Source organism: Pelophylax lessonae (assembly GCF_965119305.1).
Source record: "Pelophylax lessonae genome assembly, chromosome: 12".
Taxonomy (NCBI): Eukaryota; Metazoa; Chordata; class Amphibia; order Anura; family Ranidae; genus Pelophylax; species Pelophylax lessonae.
This window is the reverse complement of record NC_138779.1, coordinates 115431392-115454693: the sequence shown is the minus strand read 5'-3', so window position 1 is coordinate 115454693 and position 23302 is coordinate 115431392. Positions and strand designations below refer to the sequence as shown.

At 41.4% G+C, this 23302-nt stretch overlaps 1 protein-coding gene across 1 annotated transcript in view; it reads left to right on the top strand.

The window, feature by feature from the left end:
- Positions 1-23302, top strand: part of LOC309568124 (netrin-1-like) — a 169967-nt gene that overhangs the window by 134440 nt on the left and 12225 nt on the right. The window contains exons 3-4 of the mRNA XM_082273727.1: positions 16642-16830; positions 20624-20773. Of these exons, the coding sequence (XP_082129853.1) occupies positions 16642-16830; positions 20624-20773 (339 nt within the window). The remainder of the gene's footprint in view (positions 1-16641; positions 16831-20623; positions 20774-23302) is intronic.

Here is a 23302-nt window from a genome sequence, read left to right as displayed (position 1 = left end):
CAGGCAAGTTGTAAAACTGCCTGCTGTCGTTTACCCCTGGCCGTGCTGAAGTTGGTGGTGAAGGTGTTACGCTGTCCGGATGAGGAGGCGGTAGAGGATGAGGAAGCGCAGTAGGAGGAGTTAGGAACAGGAGGCAAACTGAAGCGCCCTGCAATCCTCGGTGGTGGAAGGACATGCGCCAAATTGCTATCCGCCTCAGGCCCATCTGCCACTGCATTTACCCAGTGTGCCATTAGGGAGATATAACGCCCCTGACCGTGCTTACTGGTCCACGTATCGGTAGTTAGGTGGACCTTGGCACAGATGGCGTTGCGCAGTGCACACCTGATTTTTTCCCCCACTTGGTTGTGCAGGGAAGGGATGGCTTGCCTGGAAAAGTAGTGGCGGCTGGGCACGACGTACTGTGGGACAGCCACCGACATAAGGTTTTTAAAACTGTGTGTCTCCACCAGACGGAATGACAGCATTTCAAAGGCCAATAATTTTGAAATGCTGGCATTCAGGGCCAGGGATCGCGGGTGGGTAGGGGGGTACTTCCTCTTCCTCTCAAGTGTTTGGGAGATGGAAAGCTGAACGCTTCCACGGGACATTGTGGAGATGGTTGTTGGTGACCCAGGTGGTGGTGTTGCTGACAGATCGTCTGTTTGCGGGGTGGCAGGTGCCGGTATCACTACAGATGTGGCTGGAGCGGCCGAGACTGCAGCAGAAGAGGAAGCAGGATGAGCCAGAGACGTTTCTTGGTTTTGAAGGTGTGTACTCCACTGCAGCTCGTGCTTTGCACTTAGATGCCTGATCATGCAGGTTGTGCTCAGGTTGAGAAGGTTTATGCCTCGCTTCAAGCTCTGATTGCACAGGGTGCAAACCACTCGTGTCCTGTCATCAGCACATTTTCTAAAGAACTTCCATGCTAGAGAACTCCTTTGAGCTGACTTTGGTGCGCTCGTTCCCTTGCTGCGTTGGGCAGTAGCGGGCGTAGTGTCTAGGGCACGGCCGCTCCGCTTCTGCACCCTGCTCCCTCTTCTGCTGTGCTGGTGGCTCTGTGCGACCACCGCCTCTTCCTCCAAACTACTCAGGTCACCTGCATGACGTTCATTCCATGTGGGGTCGAGGACCTCATCGTCCTCCACATCATCTTCCACCCAGTCTTCACCCCTGCCCTCCTTGTCGGTCTCCACAATGCTGAACGCCGCAGCAGTTGGCACCTGCGTTTCGTCATCATCGGAGACGTGCTGCGATTATCCTTGCATGTACTCATCTTGAGAAATAAGTGGTTGGGCATCGCTGCACTCAATCTCTTCCACTTCTGGGGCAGGGCTAGGTGGATGGCCCTGGGAAACCCTGCTGACAGAGTCATCAAAAAGAAGAAGAGACTGCTGTATGGCTTGGGGCTCAGACTGCTTGCCTGATTTGCAAGGGGGTGAGGTGAAAGACGGTTGGACATCGGCTGCAGGTGCCAACTGTGACCTTTCTGCAGTAGACTGGGTGGGAGACAATGTGAAGGAACTGGAGGCACTGTCGGCAGCAAACCAATCTACTATCGCCTCCACTTGTTCTGGCCTCATCACTTCTAGGGGCGTATGATGCCCTACCAAATACTGATGCAGGTTCTGTCGCCTACTAACACTTGAGGAAGGTGTTTCACTCGTGCGTGTAGCTGGCACAGATCGACCACGTCCTCTCCTTGCAACAGGAGCTCTACCAGCAGCACCACGACCCAGGCCACGGCCCTTATTTGACGGTCTCCTCATATTTCTGTAATTTAAGATCTTGCCCTAGAAAGGTTTTTATTGAATAGCGGAATAGGAAATATGATCCAAAAAAGTGTATGTATCTCGCACGTACAAAACCACACTAGGCCCCAATTACTATTGTTTCTACCCCTAAAAGTATGGATGAGGAGTAGGAGGAGTATGGAACAGACAGCACCCTCAAATCTTCAGAAGTATGAGATGAACCTCAAAAACTTGGAAAGGTGGATCTCACACGTACCGACACAGACTATCCCGCAATTCAATTGATCCTCAAAGGTTTTTATTGAATAGCGGAATAGGAAATATGATCAAAAAAAGTGTATGTATCTCGCACGTACACCACCACACTAGGCCCCAATTACTATTGTTTGTACCCCTAAAAGGATGGTTGAGCAGTAGGAGGAGGAGTATGGAACAGGCAGCACCCTCAAATCTTCAGAAGTATGAGATGAACCCCAAAAACTTGGAAAGGTGGATCTCACACGTACCGACACAGACTATCATGCAATTTAATTGATCCCCAAAGGTTTTAATTGAATAGCGGAATAGAAAATATGATCAAAAAGAAAGTGTATGTATCTCACACGTACACCACCACACTAGGCCCCAATTACTATTGTTTGTACCCCTAAAAGGATGGTTGAGCAGTAGGAGGAGGAGTATGGAACAGGCAGCACCCTCAAATCTTCAGAAGTATGAGATGAACCCCAAAAACTTGGAAAGGTGGATCTCACACGTACCGACACAGACTATCACGCAATTTAATTGATCCCCAAAGGATTTAATTGAATAGCGGAATAGAAAATATGATCAAAAAGAAAGTGTATGTATCTCACACGTACACCACCACACTAGGCCCCAATTACTATTGTTTGTACCCCTAAAAGGATGGTTGAGCAGTAGGAGGAGGAGTATGGAACAGGCAGCACCCTCAAATCTTCAGAAGTATGAGATGAACCCCAAAAACTTGGAAAGGTGGATCTCACACGTACCGACACAGACTATCACGCAATTTAATTGATCCCCAAAGGTTTTAATTGAATAGCGGAATAGAAAATATGATCAAAAAGAAAGTGTATGTATCTCACACGTACACCACCACACTAGGCCCCAATTACTATTGTTTGTACCCCTAAAAGGATGGTTGAGCAGTAGGAGGAGGAGTATGGAACAGGCAGCACCCTCAAATCTTCAGAAGTATGAGATGAACCTCAAAAACTTTTAAAGGTGGATCTCACACGTACCGACACAGACTTTCACGCAATTTAATTGATCCCCAAAGGATTTAATTGAATAGCGGAATAGAAAATATGATCAAAAAGAAAGTGTATGTATCTCACACGTACACCACCACACTAGGCCCCAATTACTATTGTTTGTACCCCTAAAAGGATGGTTGAGCAGTAGGAGGAGGAGTATGGAACAGGCAGCACCCTCAAATCTTCAGAAGTATGAGATGAACCCCAAAAACTTGGAAAGGTGGATCTCACACGTACCGACACAGACTATCATGCAATTTAATTGATCCCCAAAGGTTTTAATTGAATAGCGGAATAGAAAATATGATCAAAAAGAAAGTGTATGTATCTCACACGTACACCACCACACTAGGCCCCAATTACTATTGTTTGTACCCCTAAAAGGATGGTTGAGCAGTAGGAGGAGGAGTATGGAACAGGCAGCACCCTCAAATCTTCAGAAGTATGAGATGAACCCCAAAAACTTGGAAAGGTGGATCTCACACGTACCGACACAGACTATCACGCAATTTAATTGATCCCCAAAGGATTTAATTGAATAGCGGAATAGAAAATATGATCAAAAAGAAAGTGTATGTATCTCACACGTACACCACCACACTAGGCCCCAATTACTATTGTTTGTACCCCTAAAAGGATGGTTGAGCAGTAGGAGGAGGAAAATGGAACAGGCAGCACCCTCAAATCTTCAGAAGTATGAGATGAACCCCAAAAACTTGGAAAGGTGGATCTCACACGTACCGACACAGACTATCACGCAATTTAATTGATCCCCAAAGGTTTTAATTGAATAGCGGAATAGAAAATATGATCAAAAAGAAAGTGTATGTATCTCACACGTACACCACCACACTAGGCCCCAATTACTATTGTTTGTACCCCTAAAAGGATGGTTGAGCAGTAGGAGGAGGAGTATGGAACAGGCAGCACCCTCAAATCTTCAGAAGTATGAGATGAACCCCAAAAACTTGGAAAGGTGGATCTCACACGTACCGACACAGACTATCACGCAATTTAATTGATCCCCAAAGGATTTAATTGAATAGCGGAATAGAAAATATGATCAAAAAGAAAGTATGTATCTCACACGTACACCACCACACTAGGCCCCAATTACTATTGTTTGTACCCCTAAAAGGATGGTTGAGCAGTAGGAGGAGGAGTATGGAACAGGCAGCACCCTCAAATCTTCAGAAGTATGAGATTGTGTTCACTGTACCCCACAAAGATTGTGTTCACTGCACCCCACAAAGATTGTGTTCACTGCACCTCAAAAATGATTTTGTTCACTGCACCCCACAAAGATTGTGTTCACTGCACCCTAAAAGGATTTTGTTCACTGCACCCCAAAAAGATTGTGTTCACTGTACCCCCCAAAGATTGTGTTCACTGCACCCCACAAAGATTCTGTTCCCTGTACCCCACAAAGATTGTGTTCACTGCACCCTAAAAGGATTTTGTTCACTGCACCCCAAAAAGGATTTTGTTCACTGCACCCCAAAAAGATTGTGTTCACTGCACCCCAAAAAGGATGTTGTTCACTGCACCCCAAAAAGGATTTTGTTCACTGCACCCCAAAAAGATTGTGTTCACTGCACCCCACAAAGATTGTGTTCACTGCACCCCACAAAGGATTTTGTTCACTGCACCCCAAAAAGATTGTGTTCACTGTACCCCCCAAAGATTGTGTTCACTGCACCCCACAAAGGATTTTGTTCACTGCACCCCAAAAAGATTGTGTTCACTGTACCCCCCAAAGATTGTGTTCACTGCACCCCACAAAGATTCTGTTCACTGTACCCCACAAAGATTGTGTTCACTGCACCCCACAAAGGATTTTGTTCACTGCACCCCAAAAAGATTGTGTTCACTGCACCCCAAAAAGGATGTTGTTCACTGCACCCCAAAAAGGATTTTGTTCACTGCACCCTAAAAAGATTGTGTTCACTGCACCCCACAAAGATTGTGTTCACTGCACCCCACAAAGGATTTTGTTCACTGCACCCCAAAAAGATTGTGTTCACTGTACCCCCCAAAGATTGTGTTCACTGCACCCCACAAAGGATTTTGTTCACTGCACCCCAAAAAGATTGTGTTCACTGTACCCCCCAAAGATTGTGTTCACTGCACCCCACAAAGATTCTGTTCACTGTACCCCACAAAGATTGTGTTCACTGCACCCCACAAAGGATTTTGTTCACTGCACCCCAAAAAGATTGTGTTCACTGCACCCCAAAAAGGATTTTGTTCACTGCACCCCAAAAAGGATGTTGTTCACTGCACCCCAAAAAGGATTTTGTTCACTCCACCCCAAAAAGATTGTGTTCACTGCACCCCACAAAGATTGTGTTCACTGCACCCCAAAAAGGATTTTGTTCACTGCACCCCAAAAAGATTGTGTTCACTGCACCCCACAAAGATTGTGTTCACTGCACCCCACAAAGGATTTTGTTCACTGCACCCCAAAAAGATTGTGTTCACTGCACCCCACAAAGATTGTGTTCACTGCACCCCACAAAGGATTTTGTTCACTGCACCCCAAAAAGATTGTGTTCACTGTACCCCCCAAAGATTGTGTTCACTGCACCCCACAAAGATTCTGTTCACTGTACCCCACAAAGATTGTGTTCACTGCACCCTAAAAGGATTTTGTTCACTGCACCCCAAAAAGGATGTTGTTCACTGCACCCCAAAAAGGATTTTGTTCACTGCACCCCAAAAAGGATGTTGTTCACGGCACCCCAAAAAGGATTTTGTTCACTGCACCCCAAAAAGATTGTGTTCACTGCAGCTCACACACAGAAAAATGGATGTGGATCACTGACACCTGCCTATCTCCTATCCCACACCACACAGCAATATCGATTGTAGTTTGTAGAACACAGTTTCCCTAAAATTCAGCAGCAGCAGCCTCTCCCTAACAGGATTGAGAAGAGATCGTAGATCAGGATTGAGTGCAGAGTCACCCCACCCCCCACACAGCAATATCGATTGTACTTTGTAGAAGACACTGACCCTATAATTCAGCAGACTCTATCCCTAAAATGCCTACAACTCGCCCTGCCTAAACACTCCGACCTGTCCCTCAATTCTATCCGGACACAAATGTTTTTTTCCTGCCTGTCTTTCCCTAATCAGCAGCCAGCACGTTGATGTGTGCTCTGTCCCTGATCTAAGCAGCAGAATGAAGACGCTGCGGCTGCCTGGAACTTATAAAGACTTGGTCACATGCTTCAGACGGCCAATCACAGCTACTGAGACATTTGCAGGCATGGCTGGGATGGCTTAAGGCACACCAGTTAAACGATTGTTGATTGGCTGTTGAAAGCCCGCCATGAAAAGAGTGCCAAAGCATGCAAAACCCGGAAATAAAACGACCGAACACGGATTTTTACCCGAACATACAGTAAAGTGTCCGTGTCCGTGTTCGGGTACAAAAAATCCAATTATTCGGTACGAACACGAATAATACAGTCCGTGTTCGCTCAACATTATTCATGACTGAGGTTTACACCTACTTTAACATTAAACCTCACTAACTATGTTTAAATGTGAATGCAAGTCTCCTGGACAGGTGAGACATTCTCTTTCATATAACATTAAACTACTTCTCACAGAGACCTCCTGGACCCCACTGGGCCTTTTAGATCTATGGGAGAAAGACTTCCAGATTACTCTTTCCCCAGAGGCACGCATCAAAATCTTGACTCTTTTTTTACAAGTCTTCCATTAGCAATGGGTATCAGGAATCAGGGTGTAAGATCCTCACCCATTATGTTGCATGCCATATATCCTTCCCTCGCAGACACTTTTTTGATATATGATTCTGGGCTTGGTGACGTGCTTTATACTTTTTGGACTTTTTTTCATTTATAAATTTACAGACCACAGTGCCCCAAAAATATAAATGTTCTTCCACCTTCACCACAATACAGTGCCCATTTCTGAATACAAGAAATTTGTAGTGTGACACCTAGGAAATGCAGCCTTCCCTTGTATGCCAGCTGAGTGGAAGTCCCCTTCACCACAGAAGATACTAAATGGTTGTGTCGTGTTGAGGATATCAGGCTTATGGAGGACTTGACTAGCTCTTTTAAAAGCACCAGATTCAGATTCCATGATAAAGGCTCTAGTGTATGGCATTTTCTTTTCAAGAATTTAAAGAAACTATTGCTAACCCAAACCTTGATTATCTTGCCTGATTCTGACTTATCTATCCTTTAATGACGTGCCAATCTTTCTTTCAGCCTATCTGTTCCCTTCTCCTCAACCTGCTTTCCTATTCTGCCTCATCCTTTTCCCCCCCTTCTCCTCAACCTGCTTTCCTATTCTGCCTCATCCTTTTCCCAACAGATCCCACCTCCTACCATCACATCACCCCCTTTCTACTCCGTTTCCACCACTGTACCCCAACAAGCTATTCTGGTTCTCCCCTTCCTTTTCTTACCATTTTCACAGTGATTTTCCTAATGCCTCCAATATCTGCTTATAGTATTACCCTCTTTTTTCTGGTGAGTGATATCTCTATTATCGATATCTGAATAGATCAATTTGTCTGTTTTTTTCCATGACAAGTCATTTTCAGATATAAAAACTTATAACACCCAAGATGTCATGGACGTTAGTCTGCTTATTTGCCTTTCATATGTAATTGAACCACATTTTTAAACTTGTTTACTGAGAATGTTTATGGTTTCCTGATCTAATGTAGCCGCAACTTTGTGATATAGACTGTACAGTTATTTTCTCCCACATGTATATCTTGTTGAAAACTATAAATAAAGAATGCATAAAAAAGTCCCATTCCCTGGACCCACATCCATCCCATATCCCCAATTATTCTTAAAATATTGAAATGATAGACTTCATGTATGTATTTAGCAGAAATTAGATAGCATCCGGACAGCGCATAAGTAATTAAACAGATAGCAAACATAAAAATAAAATAAAGGTTTTATCTTGCAAAAAAAACACAGAGTATATTACCTGTGAGACAATAGCCAGAAATACTGTTCTGTGGCTAGATAATATGTAAGCAGCTTACATAGGCCACAGAATAAGTGAGAGGGACAAGACAGGTTTTATCTTGAAATAGAAATAACAGTATATTATTTGGAAGACCATATCCAGGAATACAGTGCTGTACGTTGCAGCTCCAGATAAGCCATCTGTAGCCACAAAAAAGAGTTCCATTATAATGACCTCCAAGTCTGACACTTTAAGCCTCACTTTGTCCAAGCTCTTTCCAGTGCAACACCTCCCCTTTATAATCTAGTGGTCATTTCCTGGCCTAGGTTTCCCCAGATTGGCTGATACACTGCAACATTTTCATATATGTTATTTTTAATTAGTTTTTTTTTTCAAATTCATTTATATCCTTTATTTTTATTATTTTCTGTATATTTTGTATTGATGTGGTGGTTAGGCTGCGCACAGCAGAGGCAAGATATATTTTCAATTTATTTGCTTTGCTAGTTTATTATTTTCATTTCCAGACACTTTGCAGCCATTTATATTTTTCTTTAATATGCATTTATTTTATTATAGTCAGGGCATTGGAGGAATAGTTGCAGGTGGGAAAACTATGTCCATAGGATGCCTGTCCTTTCACAACACAGGTGGAAGGGCATGCAGCAGCAAATGTAGGAGGGAAAGTCTTTAGCCAGGGGAAAGAGCAGGCAGCAGCAAAAAAAAAAATGAAAGTAGAATCCCATGGTAATGGGCTTCCTACTCTTCCTCAAATGAGGACTATTCAAAAGAAAAATTAGAAGCAAATATAGATGTAGAGGTGCTGCCACATAGAAGGCAATGCTAATGTGACCTATTCCTCCTACTCTTTCCCTCCTTCTACTCCTCCTTCCCTTTCTCCTCCACCTGTTCCTTCCTCAACTGCTTCTTCCCTATCCTTCAATGTGATTATGGTGCAAGAAGAGACTCTAGGGAGCTTGGGTTATATGCGGAGAATATTGCAATAGGGTCAAGAAAACAGGCAGTAACAGCAACAGAAACTGGGTAAAAATAATGGCAGGAGAAAAGTAAAACCCTGTCTGGAATTTTGTGGGGCTTCCTGGCCCTCATTATCCCAGGACTGTCTGCCCTTTTCCAGAGTAAATGCTTGAAATTTAAAACAGCACTTGCCAGCGCCCTCAGCATCAATGCAGTAACAATATCCCCATGCCAGTTTTTTTTTGGGCAAAAATAAAAAGTTCGTTAACTCGGAAGATCCAGGACTGTAGAACACTTGACTCCTTACACTCAATTTAGCACAAAAGTCACTGAACAGCTCCCTTCTGCCCTTCACTGACCGAAGTAGCTTCTTGTCACTGCTTGTGCCACTGACTGCGACTCTTAACTCTGTACACTACACACTGTACACATTAACTATTCAGGGCCCACCTGCTGGCACCCCCTCTAACACTTCAGGGTCCTCTGACTAGGTACCCCCTCTGACACTTTAGGGTCCTCTGACTAGGTACCCCCTCTGACACTTCAGGGTCCTTTGACTAGGAACCCCCTTTTACAGCTAGCTGGCTCCTGGATCCCTAGAACCTTCTTTGGAGTGGTCCCCTCTACATTTGGCAGACCCCTAGGGGCAGTTCACAGTACTCATGACCTTGGCAGGCTTACCTGGAACTGAACCCCTCTTCCTCCACTGGTCCTCGGCACACCAGATCCCTCCTGCAGCTCAACCCAGCATCCTCTGGATTCCCAGGCAGCCACCCGGAACACCCAATACTTCTGACAGGAGGAGAGACAGCCGTACTCTCCCTCCTGGGACTCTGCTTCCCGCCAAAGATGCTGCGTCATGCGCTCCCTCAAACTTATACCCACTCCTAGAATCCTCTGCGGCAGAATCTGCCTTCTGGGGTAGATACAGGCCTGATTGGATTTCCTCCACTGCCCAATGAGAATCCTCTCCTGGAGCCAGTGGGGAAACTCTCCTCACAGCAGACACACCTGGGAGACATGACAGCGCAGCTGAAATGATGGCCCTGCTGTTAGGCAACCAAGGTCCACTATACTTTTACCTAGCACCTACCCTGAAGGGTGCTACATTTTGAAAAAAAAAAATCTTTCATTTTCATAAATCAAAAGTTGTTTTTTTTTTACATTTTTAGAGAAACCTGCCAACTATTGAATCAGTTCTGACATCTTCATCTGCCTTTGAAAAACTTTCCTATATGGATAATCCCTTTTTGATCTATTTTACAATTCATTTTAATTCATATTAGTCTTCTACAGACATAACACTATCATGGGTTAAGGAAGCTATGTTAGTTTATTTATTAGAAGTGTACTTGATCGATAATTCTCACAACATTCATTGGAACTGGTACGTAAAAATGAAAGAACTAAATTACATTAAAGGAGATTCAGGGTCATGCTGAGCACTTATAAATAATTTTACAATACTAAACTACATGGCAATAGTCCAGGCAGACAATTAACAGCTGAGAACTCTGCAGAATACCATTATGCCTGTCATGTTAAAAACTCAATAGATGTACAAACTCTAGCTTTAACCTCTCGTGGCTGCACTAACTCTTCAGGCTTCTGAAAGGAATTATAATTTACATGTTGCTTCTTAACTTATAGCTACTAATTTAATGTACAGCAAGAGCTGGAGGTCAGAGAAGAAAACATAAGATACATTCCAAGACTTAGCTATTGATTTTCCACTGCAATGAAGCATGCTCCTCTTTCACCTATAGTATAATGCACAAATCCTACAGCAGGGGAGCTTTCCTGGGACTGGTAAGAATAATTGATTTCAACTACATTTCCTTAATCTTTTAGTGTTCCTGTCACAGAGAATGAAAGAATAAAGAACTCAGAGGGTACAATGAATTTTCATTGTTTGGTTTATAATGAATTTCTACAATGCATTATTCATCAAACAATTCAATTAAAGAGCCTAGATCCATCATTCCTCATCAGCACTTTTAATTCCAGTAGGCAAGACTTGCATCCAATATGAACACATAATTTAAAAGAAAATAAGAAAAAAAAAAAAAACAAAAAAAAAACGACCTACCTTTTTGAGGAAAAGCTCACCTTTAATGGAGTATTTGTGTTTCTAATTTGTTAGGTACATCATGAAAAATGTTGTTCCTATGTGTCCACTTCTCTAAGAATACCACAACTGAGTAGTACCCATCTAGAAGAAAAAATAATTCCATTTCCATATTTTCAAATGACCTTTGTTGGCTCTGTGCCATCAGTCAGGATAATGTACTGCAAGGAACAGTTCTGATGCCTAGTTAGTGTGGGTGTTGGTCATTCTCTAGATTCGCACATTAGCTACACTATCAAATCATCAGTTCACATTAATTACATCCATACCGGGTCTATTCTGGCACTCCTCTCCTACTGAAATCTGCATAAGTGTGAACCAGGTCTTATTGAACAAGCTGAAGTTAGAAGCTGATTGGCTAACATGCACAGCTGCACCAAATGTTGCCCTCTCCAGTTTTAGTACTGTAAATCATCCCCAAATGTCCTTGTTTTGCACTTTGTGTCATAGGGTAAAAAAATGCTCTGCCCCATTTCCTACTATCTCCTGCCTGTTGATCACCATTACATTATCCCCCAAAAGAAACTATAGGCTGTTGTGCTGATGCACATTGTCCAGTCATATTCTACTGTTATTACCATTTAAATCATACCTTCCATGAAAACAGAAGCCCTCTACCACCTAAAGCCAAATCATCTGTAAAGGTGATTTAAAGTGGTTTTAAACCTAAAACCAAAATGTAACATATTGCAGCTTAACAATCATTAAAAAGATTGGTTGTATTCGTTTTCTTTTTTTCGTTTATTTTCCTTTTGTTTTTCCTTGGTGATCTGGCCAGTAACACGCCTCCCGTATTATACAGACACCACTGTAGATAAATGAGCACAGGGGGCAGATTTGGACAGCAGCATTGTCAGTCTGGGGGGTGGGAGTGTTAGAAATGCTAGCACATTTAAATACAGTAAAAAACCGAAGCTTAACTCCAGCTAATACTTTATAAATAGTTACAGAAAACAGTTTTTTTCCTTTGGGTTAAATGTTTTACATAAAAAAGCTGATTATTTTAAGCACCACTAGCAATGTCTGTCTCATTCTTGTACTGTACTGTACTGTACTGTACTGCAGGGTCAGTTCCTAAAGGGGTCAGTCTCTGTCTCTAGCAACAGATAGTACTCTAAATCTACCCACAGCAGCTCACCAGCCCCAGTGATATTGCAGGTCACATATGGTCATACACAGCGATTAGTCCCCATTCTACTCTTGCTGTCCGCACTCCCAGACTCAGCACTCCAGATCCCACTCAGACCGCCGTCATGCAAAAGTGATGGTGCAAATTAGATAGCCATGTGCCCTCTCCAGTCTCCGTCTCGGCAAGAGGAAGCTGTGTCCTGCACAGTCTGAGAAAATGCTGCTCTTTCCTCTCCTCCTGGCTATCTCATCCTGGGAAATGTTTAAAAGCACTTGATTACAGTAGAGTCTCTGTCCTTTTGACTACAGTTCCGACAGTGCAGAGCTGTCTGATTGTCCACTGAACTCTTCCTGCTCAGCAGCTCCCTTCTTCTTACTGTTGAACCAAAGGGCAAACTTTGCAAATCCTGAGATTTTTTCTTGAACTCATGGTAGCAGTGAACCCAAACCTCCTGCCTACTCCTAATTAAGTTTAATTGGTTTTATTTATGTAGTTGTATTTTAATGCCTTATTTTGAAAAAATCTTTAATTTTCATAAATCAAAAGTTGCATTTTTTTACATTTTTAAAGAAACCTGCCAACTATTGAATCAGTTTTGACATCTTCATCTGCCTTTGAAATGCTTTCCTATATGGATAATCCCTTTTTGATCAATTTTACAATTCATGTTCATTCATATTAGCATTCTACAGACATAAAGCTATCATGGGTTAAGAAAGCCATGTTAGTTTATTTAGCAGAAGTGTACTTGATCGATAATTCTCACAACATTCATTGGAACTTGTATATACAAATGAAAGAACTAAATTACATTAAAGTAGATTCAGGGTCATGCTGAGCACTTTTTAAATAATTTTACAATACTAAACTACATGGCAATAGTCCAGGCAGACAATTAACAGCTAAGAACGCTGCAGAATACCATTTTGATTATATTTTTTTATTTTTACACGTTCCCTTTAATTTTTTTTTATTTTTTGATCACTTTTATTCCTATTATAAGGAATGCATACATCCCTTGTAATAGGAATAGGGCATGACAGGTCCTCTTAATTGAGAGATGTAGGGGTCTATAGGATCCTACATCTCTCCTCTAGGCAGGAATCATTCAGATATCCCAAATCAAAGTCCAGGACGTCATATGATGGCCTTGGATGGGAAGTTGTTAATTTAAATTTTTGTGCAAAGAAAAAGATCAGGCGCTAAGGTAATCAGAGGTTGTGTGTAATCAAAGGGAGACAAAAATGCTGTTAATCTGCTGCAGGTGTCCTACATATGAATGAAGATATGGAATAATCAGCGCAAATTTGTAATATTCCCAAACTGGCTAAAATGTGAAAAAAGTGCTATTGTGCAAATTGGATATAATTAAATAAGTTAAATGAATACTCCTATATAGAATAAATAAATAAATAAATGAATGATGATTTAAGAAATCAATATGTGCACCGTGTGTAGAAAATGTTTAGTATGATCATATATATAACAATACTAAATAGGATGTGCAAAAATGCCAAAAAAAAGTGTACAAGTGCATGAATGTTGTAAACTTCTATAGGTATAATAGGAGACGGTTTTTAAAAAGTGCAAGAGCAAAAAAAAAAAAAAAACTGTGCAAAAAATGTAACAATGTTGCAATTAAATACATACACAATTCATCAGACTAGTGATAAAAACAGACTAAATTAATATATATGCAATAAATAAATAGATAAAGAAATCCATCTAAAAAGTCCCAAGTGAAAAAAGTGCCAAAATATGATCTGATAAATTCAATCGATAAAATATCCTCAGTGGTCACTCTTGAAAGAAATAACACGGAATGTGTTTCACCGTTTCCCCAAATCTAACTCACCAGATGGGGAGCTGGTCAGATTATAAACCAGCAATCGCACCTGATAAATATTTCCCAGCAGGATGGTCTACTTCTGAAGCTCCAAGCTTAAAATCTTCATGTATCCATTATACTCAAGATGTAGCAAGGTAGGGGTAATAGATAGGAAAAGGAAGGATGCCAAAATAGTGAAATTCCGTAAAAATTCCAAATCATTTATTAAAAATAATTATATTGCACTCACATAATGTTATGTCTAACTGACACTGGGACCGCTCACAACTGACTCCTACACTCTGACTGTGGCTCCGAGCCACGAGTGTGAAGTATGACTCATGTAGTGTTTCTCAGCGTCCTAGCGCGGGGCTTGAGTAACGGGCAGTTATTATCCCAGTGCCACTGTCGATAGAATGGCACATTCTGCAGGATTTAGGGGCTTCCATTTTTATTCCTCTTCTCTTCATTTCCTTTAGAAGATTCCTTTATTGTAATTTTGTATTTAGTTATAATGCTGGAGCTGTACAAAGTAATTTTCATATCTTGCCTGTGTATACGTTTAAGTTGATAATATACTGTATATCTCAAGGTGTTTTTAAAATAGTTGCTAAGTTTAACTTGACCATACATAAAAGTCCCTGAACTCCTTTTAATGGATTTTGCCACTGTTTTCAATTTCTTGCTGTATTGTGGTAACTGTTAGCAGTGCAGTGACAAGGTCATCTAGCGCCCAGGGCAAAGTTGGCAAATGGCGCCCCCCCAAAATGCATAAGAATTATGTGTCAGCCAAAATTCCCTCCCTCACCCTCCTAAAAAAATGAGCACTAATGTGCACATTTTTATCCCCAAGCATAAATCCCCCCCCTAAAATTCCCCCTTTTTACAGTACCACTTCCACCCCCCTCCCCACTAAGATCCCTAACTCAGCACACAGCTTGGCCCTCACCATTCCCCTCATAGTACAAATCCTCTACCACTACCACTACCACTTAAATTTACCCTCTGAGCATAAATACTTCCACCCCCATCTCCCTCCCTAGCACAAACTCCCTAACCATCCCTACTAGCATGAATCACCCCCCCCCCCCCCCCATCTCCCTTCATAACACAAATCTCCCTTCCTAGCACAAATGCCCTCCTAATTCACCCCTTCCCAAATTTAGCCTCCTAAATAAATCGTAGACCACTGTCATCCACAAATTTCCACTTCTCAGTACAAATCCTCTCCCCCCCAATCCCCCCTCCAACCCCCCTCCTAGCACTAATCCTCTCCTCCCTCCTTCTCCTAGCACAAATGATCTCAACCTCGGCACAAATGTTTGTTACTCTAAGGCCTGGTTCACACCTATGCGTTTTTGGTGCTTTTTTTTTAGAAATGCACTACAGTCCATTTAACATGGCTTCCTATGGGACATGTTCACATCTATGCTTTTTTCAGCAGCTCCATGGAAAGGTTCAGGAATTTTTTTAAACACAAAATAGAGCTTTTTATTTTTTTTGGGTTGCATAGACTTCCATAGAGAAGCGCAGAAAAGCATGTAGTGCATTTTTGCCGCTATTCTGTTGCAATTTTGCCATGATTTTTGTTTTAGGTTTTTTAATCTGCCCAACAACAAATTAGCCAAAAAAAAAAAAGCATAAAAAGGGCAAAATGCAAATCACTGCAAAAAATCATGGTAAAATTGTTTGTACAAATATGCACAGGAAAATGCACCGCAGATTGCACCAATCGCAAACTGCATAGATGTGAACCAAGCCTGAAGCTACTGTCACTAGTCCTGCCAGCTGGTAGGTAGAAACTCTCCATGAAGAGCCCCTCCACCTCACATGATACCACGGCGCCCAGGGCAGCCGTCGTCCTGCCCACCCCTTGTTAATTAGAGGGAATGTATTGTGGTTTTGATTAAATTACTTATTTAATATTGTCAGAATATACAAAGCAAAAATGTATTTTAGCTTTTTTTTTTTTTTTAGACAGTTAACCATAAATATTTCTTTGCCCTTTTGTTGTAAAAGTAATATTGTTTTAGAGTTCAGTAGCTCAAGATGAAATTTACACACATTCACACACACACTCATGTGAATGAGTCAGAACACATTGGATGACTATGCCTGAGGTTTTGCTAAGACAAGGGGAGGCATTTATTGCTGTCATGTCTCTTTGTGTAACCTGCAGTGCTCTAGAAATCCTTTGTCAATGATTAAATATGTATTTGAAAAAAAACAATTGCACCTGACTAAAAAGGGAACGCAAATACATTTTTTACCATGATAAACAAAAAAACTTACTTCAGTACATTGCTTGTAACTAACACAAGGAACTCGAACCAACAATGTATTTTTTAGGTGCAAATGCCCTCAGAGTGTATTATACACCAACTATGAACTTCCCTTGTTTGTAATAAAACAGGTTTCAAACATTAATTTAAATGCCTTAAAAAGTAAAATTGACCCTAAATGCTATTGCGTTTTCTTTAAAGCGGTTTTATTCTTTGCATTGTTAGAGCCAAATGTCTAATTGAATATTTATGTTTGTCCAAAAAACCTATTATTAGTGATACAAAAGATTATTAATCAATTTGGATCTTCCTTTTTAGCTTGCGAGTGCAATCAACATTCTCATCGCTGTCGCTTTAACATGGAACTCTACAAGCTGTCTGGTAGGAAGAGTGGAGGCATATGCCTAAACTGCCGTCATAACACTGCCGGGCGCCATTGTCACTACTGTAAACAGGGTTACAAACGGGACTTGAGCAAAGTTATATCCAGTCGAAAAGCCTGTAAACGTAAGTACAGATGTCAGTTTTCACTGTTCATGTTGTGTTTGGATTTAGGTTAAGACATTTGTTGTAGTCAGAGTCTTTAGGTAAGATTTTTCAATGATAAAATGCCCAAAGACATTAGATAACAGTGCGAAAAAACATTTCATCTAAGAAATATCTTTGGAGAAAAAGTTTTCTGAGATTTAAAAAAAAAAAAAAACTGATTGGTGGAGCTGAAATTATTTAACCATTTTCTGTAAAGGGAACATCAGTTTTTCAAATTAATTTTTTTATATGTACATAATCGAACAAGCATACAAAATGAAGATGTATGAAGATTTTCCACATCTGCTAGCATTATGTTAATATCATTTGTCACCATCCTATGTGTTTTTTGCAAATAAATATTTTTTTTTGATAGGTGGCATTGTTACAGATTAACCACTTCAGCCCCAGAAGGATTTACCCCTTAATGACAGGCCACTTTTTTGTGATTCGGCACTGCGTTACTTTAACGGACAATTGCGCGGTCGTGCGATGCTGTACCCAAATAAAATTGATGTTCTTTTCTTTCCCACAAAAAGAGCTTTGAATTAAGAATAAGAGCTTTCTTTTGGTGGTATTTGATCACCTGTACGATTTTTATTTATTGCGCTATAAATAAAAAAAGAGTGACAATTCTGAAAAAAAAAAAAAATATTTTTCACTTTCTGCTTTATAACATTCCCCCCAAAAAATAATTTCAAAATCAATTTTTTTATCCTTTTAGGCCAATTTGTATTCTGCTACATACTTTTGGTAAACCCCCCCCCCCCCTAATAAGCTTATTGTGATTGGTTTGCACAAAAGTTATCGCGTCTACAAACTAGGGGAAAGATTTATGTCATTTTTATTTATTTATTTTTACTAGTAATGGCGGCGATATGCGATTTTTTGCGGGATTGCGACATTGCGGCTGACAGATCGCACACATAACTGACATTTTTGACACTTTTGGGGGACCAGTGACATCACTACAGTAATAAGTGCTAAAAATATGCACTGTTACTGTAATAATGACACTGGCAAGGAAGGGGTTAACTCAGGGGCGATCAAAGGGTTAGGTGGGAGCCTAGGGGGTGCTTTCTAACTGTGAGCGGGATGGGCTTGTGGAATCAACACAGAGACCTGTGATCCTAAATAGGAGGATCACAGGCGCTCTGTGTTAAGTCCAGAGAGAACAAGGGTCTGCTGTGTTTACAACAGCAGACCGTCGCTTTTTCTCCATGGGGGGCGATCGCGGGTGCCCCACGGCAATCCCGGCCTTTGGCCCCATTGATTGGATTTCCCGCGGCCTAATGGGGCACGCGGGCACCCCCAGGAGCTCTTCCACGAACGGCCGTACCAGTATATCTGCGGCGGGTGGTCGGCAAGTAGTTAAAAGATAAGTTCACATGTTACATGTTCCTTCTGTTTTTCCTTCCTGCTCCTGCAGCTCTCCTATCCCCCCTCCCTATGACAGTGGGTCGGGGATCTTCTCTCTGCACCCGCTGCCGCTATTTGAAAAGAGCGCGGTCATCTGAGGCTCTGCCTACACGCCCGTGTCATTCTTTCACAGAGTGCTGTGAATGAATGAATTACAAGTACCACTGTTGAGTGCTCTAGATAGTTCATTGAATCTCTCTGTCATTGTGTAACAGCATGCCCATACAAGCAGACATCTTACATCTACAGTCTGCAGGAGCCCTGCATTGCAGCTGCTGATCTACATCACGTGTGCAATGCTTTCCTGGCTCCTACAAAAATAAAAACTAAATGCACATTTTTTTACCTGCAAAAAAATGTCCATTTATTTATTTATTTATTTTTTAAAGGTAAACTTATCCTTTAAAAGAGAAGTGTGAGGTTTCAAAATAACAAACAATCATACTTAACTAGGTGCTATCAGTCTGATGCTGCAACTGTCCCCTGCTGAGACAGAGAACTGAGTGACCAAGGATCACTGATTGCTCAGTTTTCAAACTTCAGTGAGTAGAGATCGGTGACTATCAGTCACTGGCTCTCTGTTCTTCTCCTCCAGTGCTCACTGGAGTGTCAGATTGTGGAGTGGGAGGAAGAAGCTAGCTCAGGCTCTCAGTGACGTAAAGAGAGGCCGAGCCAGCTGCCCCTCAGGCATCTGGGTGGATCCTGACATTGAAGATTCTTCCAGAGTCTGGACTGAATGAGTGATGTCAACTAACAGTGGGCTGTCCGCGATGGCTGAATCTGGGTCACAGGAGTGCAGAACTAAGTGCACTCCTGTGACACAGAGAAATAGGGCCAAAAGAGATTTGGCTCTACTTGTCCTTTAAGCCCAATCCAGACAAACTATGACCCCCCCCCCCCATCCTTTCCATTTTCATCCCCCTTTTAAGTTATCCAGCAGGGTTTTTCATTTTCCTTACCTGGTTTGAGAAAGTGTACTCACCCTAGTTCCCTCATCCACGTCCCTCGCCGGTGCCATTTCCAGATGCAGGGGGGGGGGGGCGCTACTAATCTAACACTGCAGTTATGTTATCACTGCTCTTATGGATCCTGAGAGAACCCCACTGCTGGACAGCCAGTAGGAAGTGTCTGCTTCAGTGATGTGAACACTGGCAGAAGGACCTTGTCTGATGTAAACAAAGGAAGACAAAATACTGGAGGCTCACGTAACCCCAGCTTTTCTTTTTTTTTTCTAATGCCAGATATGAGTCAAAGGGGGTGGTAGGGGGCTATTTTAAAAGTCTTAGGACAACAGTCCTGGATCTAAAAAAAAGCCCTACTGCCAAGGCAAAGGTTGAATAACATGAGATTATTTTTTCTATTTGTCACACTAAAATTCGAAGAAGCATAATGTGTACCAAGCAAGCAACTTCAAGGTCCATCGTTTAGTTATACCCAAGGCAATCATTTTATAAAAGGTACCCATAGTTGTGAGGTGATTGTCTAATTTGAACACAATGATTGTCCAATTAGAAAATTACTCTAAGTTTCTCAGAACCAGCAAATGTTCAAAGTCATCCTTAACAGAACAATTTTAAAGATGGCATTGGCCAATTTGGGTAAGGTGGTGCAAGAGCATGCCTCTTTGCTTTTCCCTGTGTGTCCTCCATAGCTATGAGCAAACCCATTGTAGTGATCTAAGAATGCATTTTTTATCGGAAGACTTTTCAGAAGAACAATATTTTGGCATGTTTTGCACATCTATCCTTTTTTTGATGTCCAAGTCAGCTTGATGAAGCTTTGTACAGATTTGAATAGTACTGAAAATAAAGGATTCTTCAGATTTAGCACAGTTATTTTTTTCCCTTCCTTGTCTTATACTAACCTATCCCTTATCCAGTGGTTTCTTGTGAATATTTCTTCCATATGGCCTGTGCATGAATGCTGTTCTCTCATTTCAACCCTGTGGAAATTTCATATACCTTTGAATTATGAAGTATAAACCCTCCATAGAACTGAATAGGGCTCTGGCAGAGAGGAATTTGACAATGAACTTTGGAGCACCCAGAAGGCAGCACATCTGAGATGGTTGGGAAAATGTGGCACTTTCTAAAACAATAAAATCTTGGTCTAGGTATTCTATTATATTTTTACTAATCATGTAAATGTACTGAAAAAAGCCAAAATAATTTCCAGTTAAAGACTTGGAATGTTTTCCAAAGCACATACCTTCTAAAAAATACAGACTGTTACAGATAGATAATCTTTGTGTATTCGTCAAGAAAACTCTTTCTAAAGGATACAAAACTGCAGATGAATTATGTTTTTCTTATTACTGTTTTTACTAATACTAATATTTTCTTTATTACTGCAGCGTGCCAGTGTCACCCAATAGGGGCTGTCAATGGCATGTGCAACCAAACAACTGGTCAATGTCCATGCAAGACTGGAGTGACTGGCCTAACATGCAATCGCTGCGCTCAAGGATACCAACAAAGCCGATCTCCCCATATGCCTTGTGTCCGTAAGTAATTTTAAGTAATACAGTAAGCAAGTGGATTTTTTAAAAAGTTGTCTTTAACACCTTACCACCCAGCCTATAGTACATTGAAGGCACTGTTGTTCTGGGAGAATGTCATATGACGTTCTCCCAAAACGCGCCTCTTGTGCGACCGCAGGACCACGCAGCAGTGCGATTTGTCACCGGCTGTGTCCCCGAACACAGCCAATGACTAATCACTGTATTGGCCCACTGCCAGTACCATGTATTTGCTGTGATCAAACACAGCAGATCACATGAAATTTGTAAACAATGGATGGCTTCCTTTTGTGCCATTCACTGTATACAATTGTGTTGCTAGCTGTGTGATTGGTCACAGTGATCACATGGTACAGACAAGGCTAATCACAGCCCAATGAACCAGTTTCATTCAGTAAAAATGGTTGCTTATATTAATGTGTTAGAAATACAAATCATAAAAAAGAAAAAAAAACTGTAATAAAAAGGGAAAAAAATGAAAAAATTATTAAACTTTTTTTTTTTTTTTTTTACATACTGTCACCAGTCAGTGTCCCTGATCAAACACAACAGTTATATGATAATGCTGTACTGCATTGGTAAAAGTATGAAAACAAAATTGTGAATTTTGTTTTTTTAATTCTTCATTTTCCAAATAATTGTGACAAAAAATTATAACTTCAAAAAACTCACCATGCCTCATAATAAATACCTTGGACTGTCTACTTACAAAAAAGGGGTCATTTGTGAGCATTTGTACTGTCCTGGCATTTTTGGGTCTCAAGAAATGAGGGTGTCAGTACATCAGGATTGATCAATTTTCATATAAAGTGGGTACGGAAAGTATTCAGACCCCCTTAAATTTTTCACTCTTTGTTATATTGCAGCCATTTGCTAAAATCATTTAGGTTCATTCTTCTTCCTCATGAATGTACACATAGCACCCCATACTGACAGAAAAACACAGAATTGTTGACATTGTTGCAGATTTATTAAAAAAGAAAAACTGAAATATCACATGGTCCTAAGTATTCAGACCCTTTGCTCAGTATTTAGTAGAAGCCCCCTTTTGATCTAATGCAGCCAGGAGTCTTTTTGGGAAAGATGCAACAAGTCTTTCACACCTGGATTTGGGGATCCTCTGCCATTCCTCCTTGCAGATCCTCTCCAGTTCTGTCAGGTTGGATGGTAAACGTTGGTGGACAGCCATTTTTAGGTCTCTCCAGAGATGCTCAATTGGGTTTAAGTCAGGGCTCTGGCTGGGCCATTCAAGAACAGTCACGGAGTTGTTGTGAAGCCACTCCTTCGTTATTTTAGCTGTGTGCTTAGGGTCATTGTCTTGTTGGAAGGTAAACCTTCGGCCCAGTCTGAGGTCCAGAGCACTCTGGAGAAGGTTTTTGTCCAGGATATCCCTGTACTTGGCCGTATTCATCTTTCCCTTGATTGCAACCAGTCGTCCTGTCCCTGCAGCTGAAAAACACCCCCACAGCATGATGCTGCCACCACCATGCTTCACTGTTGGGACTGTATTGGACAGGTGATGAGCAGTGCCTGGTTTTCTCCACAAATGCCGCTTAGAATTAAAGCCAAAAAGTTCTATTTTGGTCTCATCAGACCAGAGAATCTTATTTCTCACCTTCTTGGAGTCCTTCAGGTGTTTTTAGCAAACTCCATGCGGGCTTTCATGTGTCTTACACTGAGAAGAGGCTTCCGTCGGGCCACTCTGCCATAAAGCCCCGACTGGTGGAGGGCTGCAGTGATGGTTGACTTTCTACAACTTTCTCCCATCTCCTGACTGCATCTCTGGAGCTCAGCCACAGTGATCTTTGGGTTCTTCTTTACCTCTCTCACCAAGGCTCTTCTCCCCCGATAGCTCAGTTTGGCCGGACGGACAGCTCTAGGAAGGGTTCTGGTCGTCCCAAACGTCTTCCATTTGAGGATTAAGGAGGCCACTGTGCTCTTAGGAACCTTAAGTGCAGCAGAAATCTTTTTGTAACCTTGGGCAGATTTGTGCCTTGCCACAATTCTGTCTCTGAGCTCTTCAGGCAGTTCCTTTGACCTCATGATTCTCATTTGCTCTGACATGCATTGTGATCTGGAAGGTCTTATATAGACAAGTGTGTGGCTTTCCTAATCAAGTCCAATCAGTATAATCAAACACAGCTGGACTCAAATGAAGGTGTAGAACCATCTCAAGGATTATAAGAAGAAATGGAAAGCACCTGAGTTAAATATATGAGTGTCACAGCAAAGGGTCTGAATACTTAGGACCATGTGATATTTCAGTTTTTCTTTTTTAATAAATCTGCAACAATGTCAACAATTCTGTGTTTTTCTGTCAGTATGGGGTGCTATGTGTACATTCATGAGGAAGAAGAATGAACTTAAATGATTTTAGCAAATGGCTGCAATATAACAAAGAGTGAAAAATTTAAGGGGGTCTGAATACTTTCCGTTTTTCACCAAAGAAATGTAGCAGAATACTAAATTTATGAAGAAAGATTATTTATTTATTTAATTAAAACTTCAAAAATC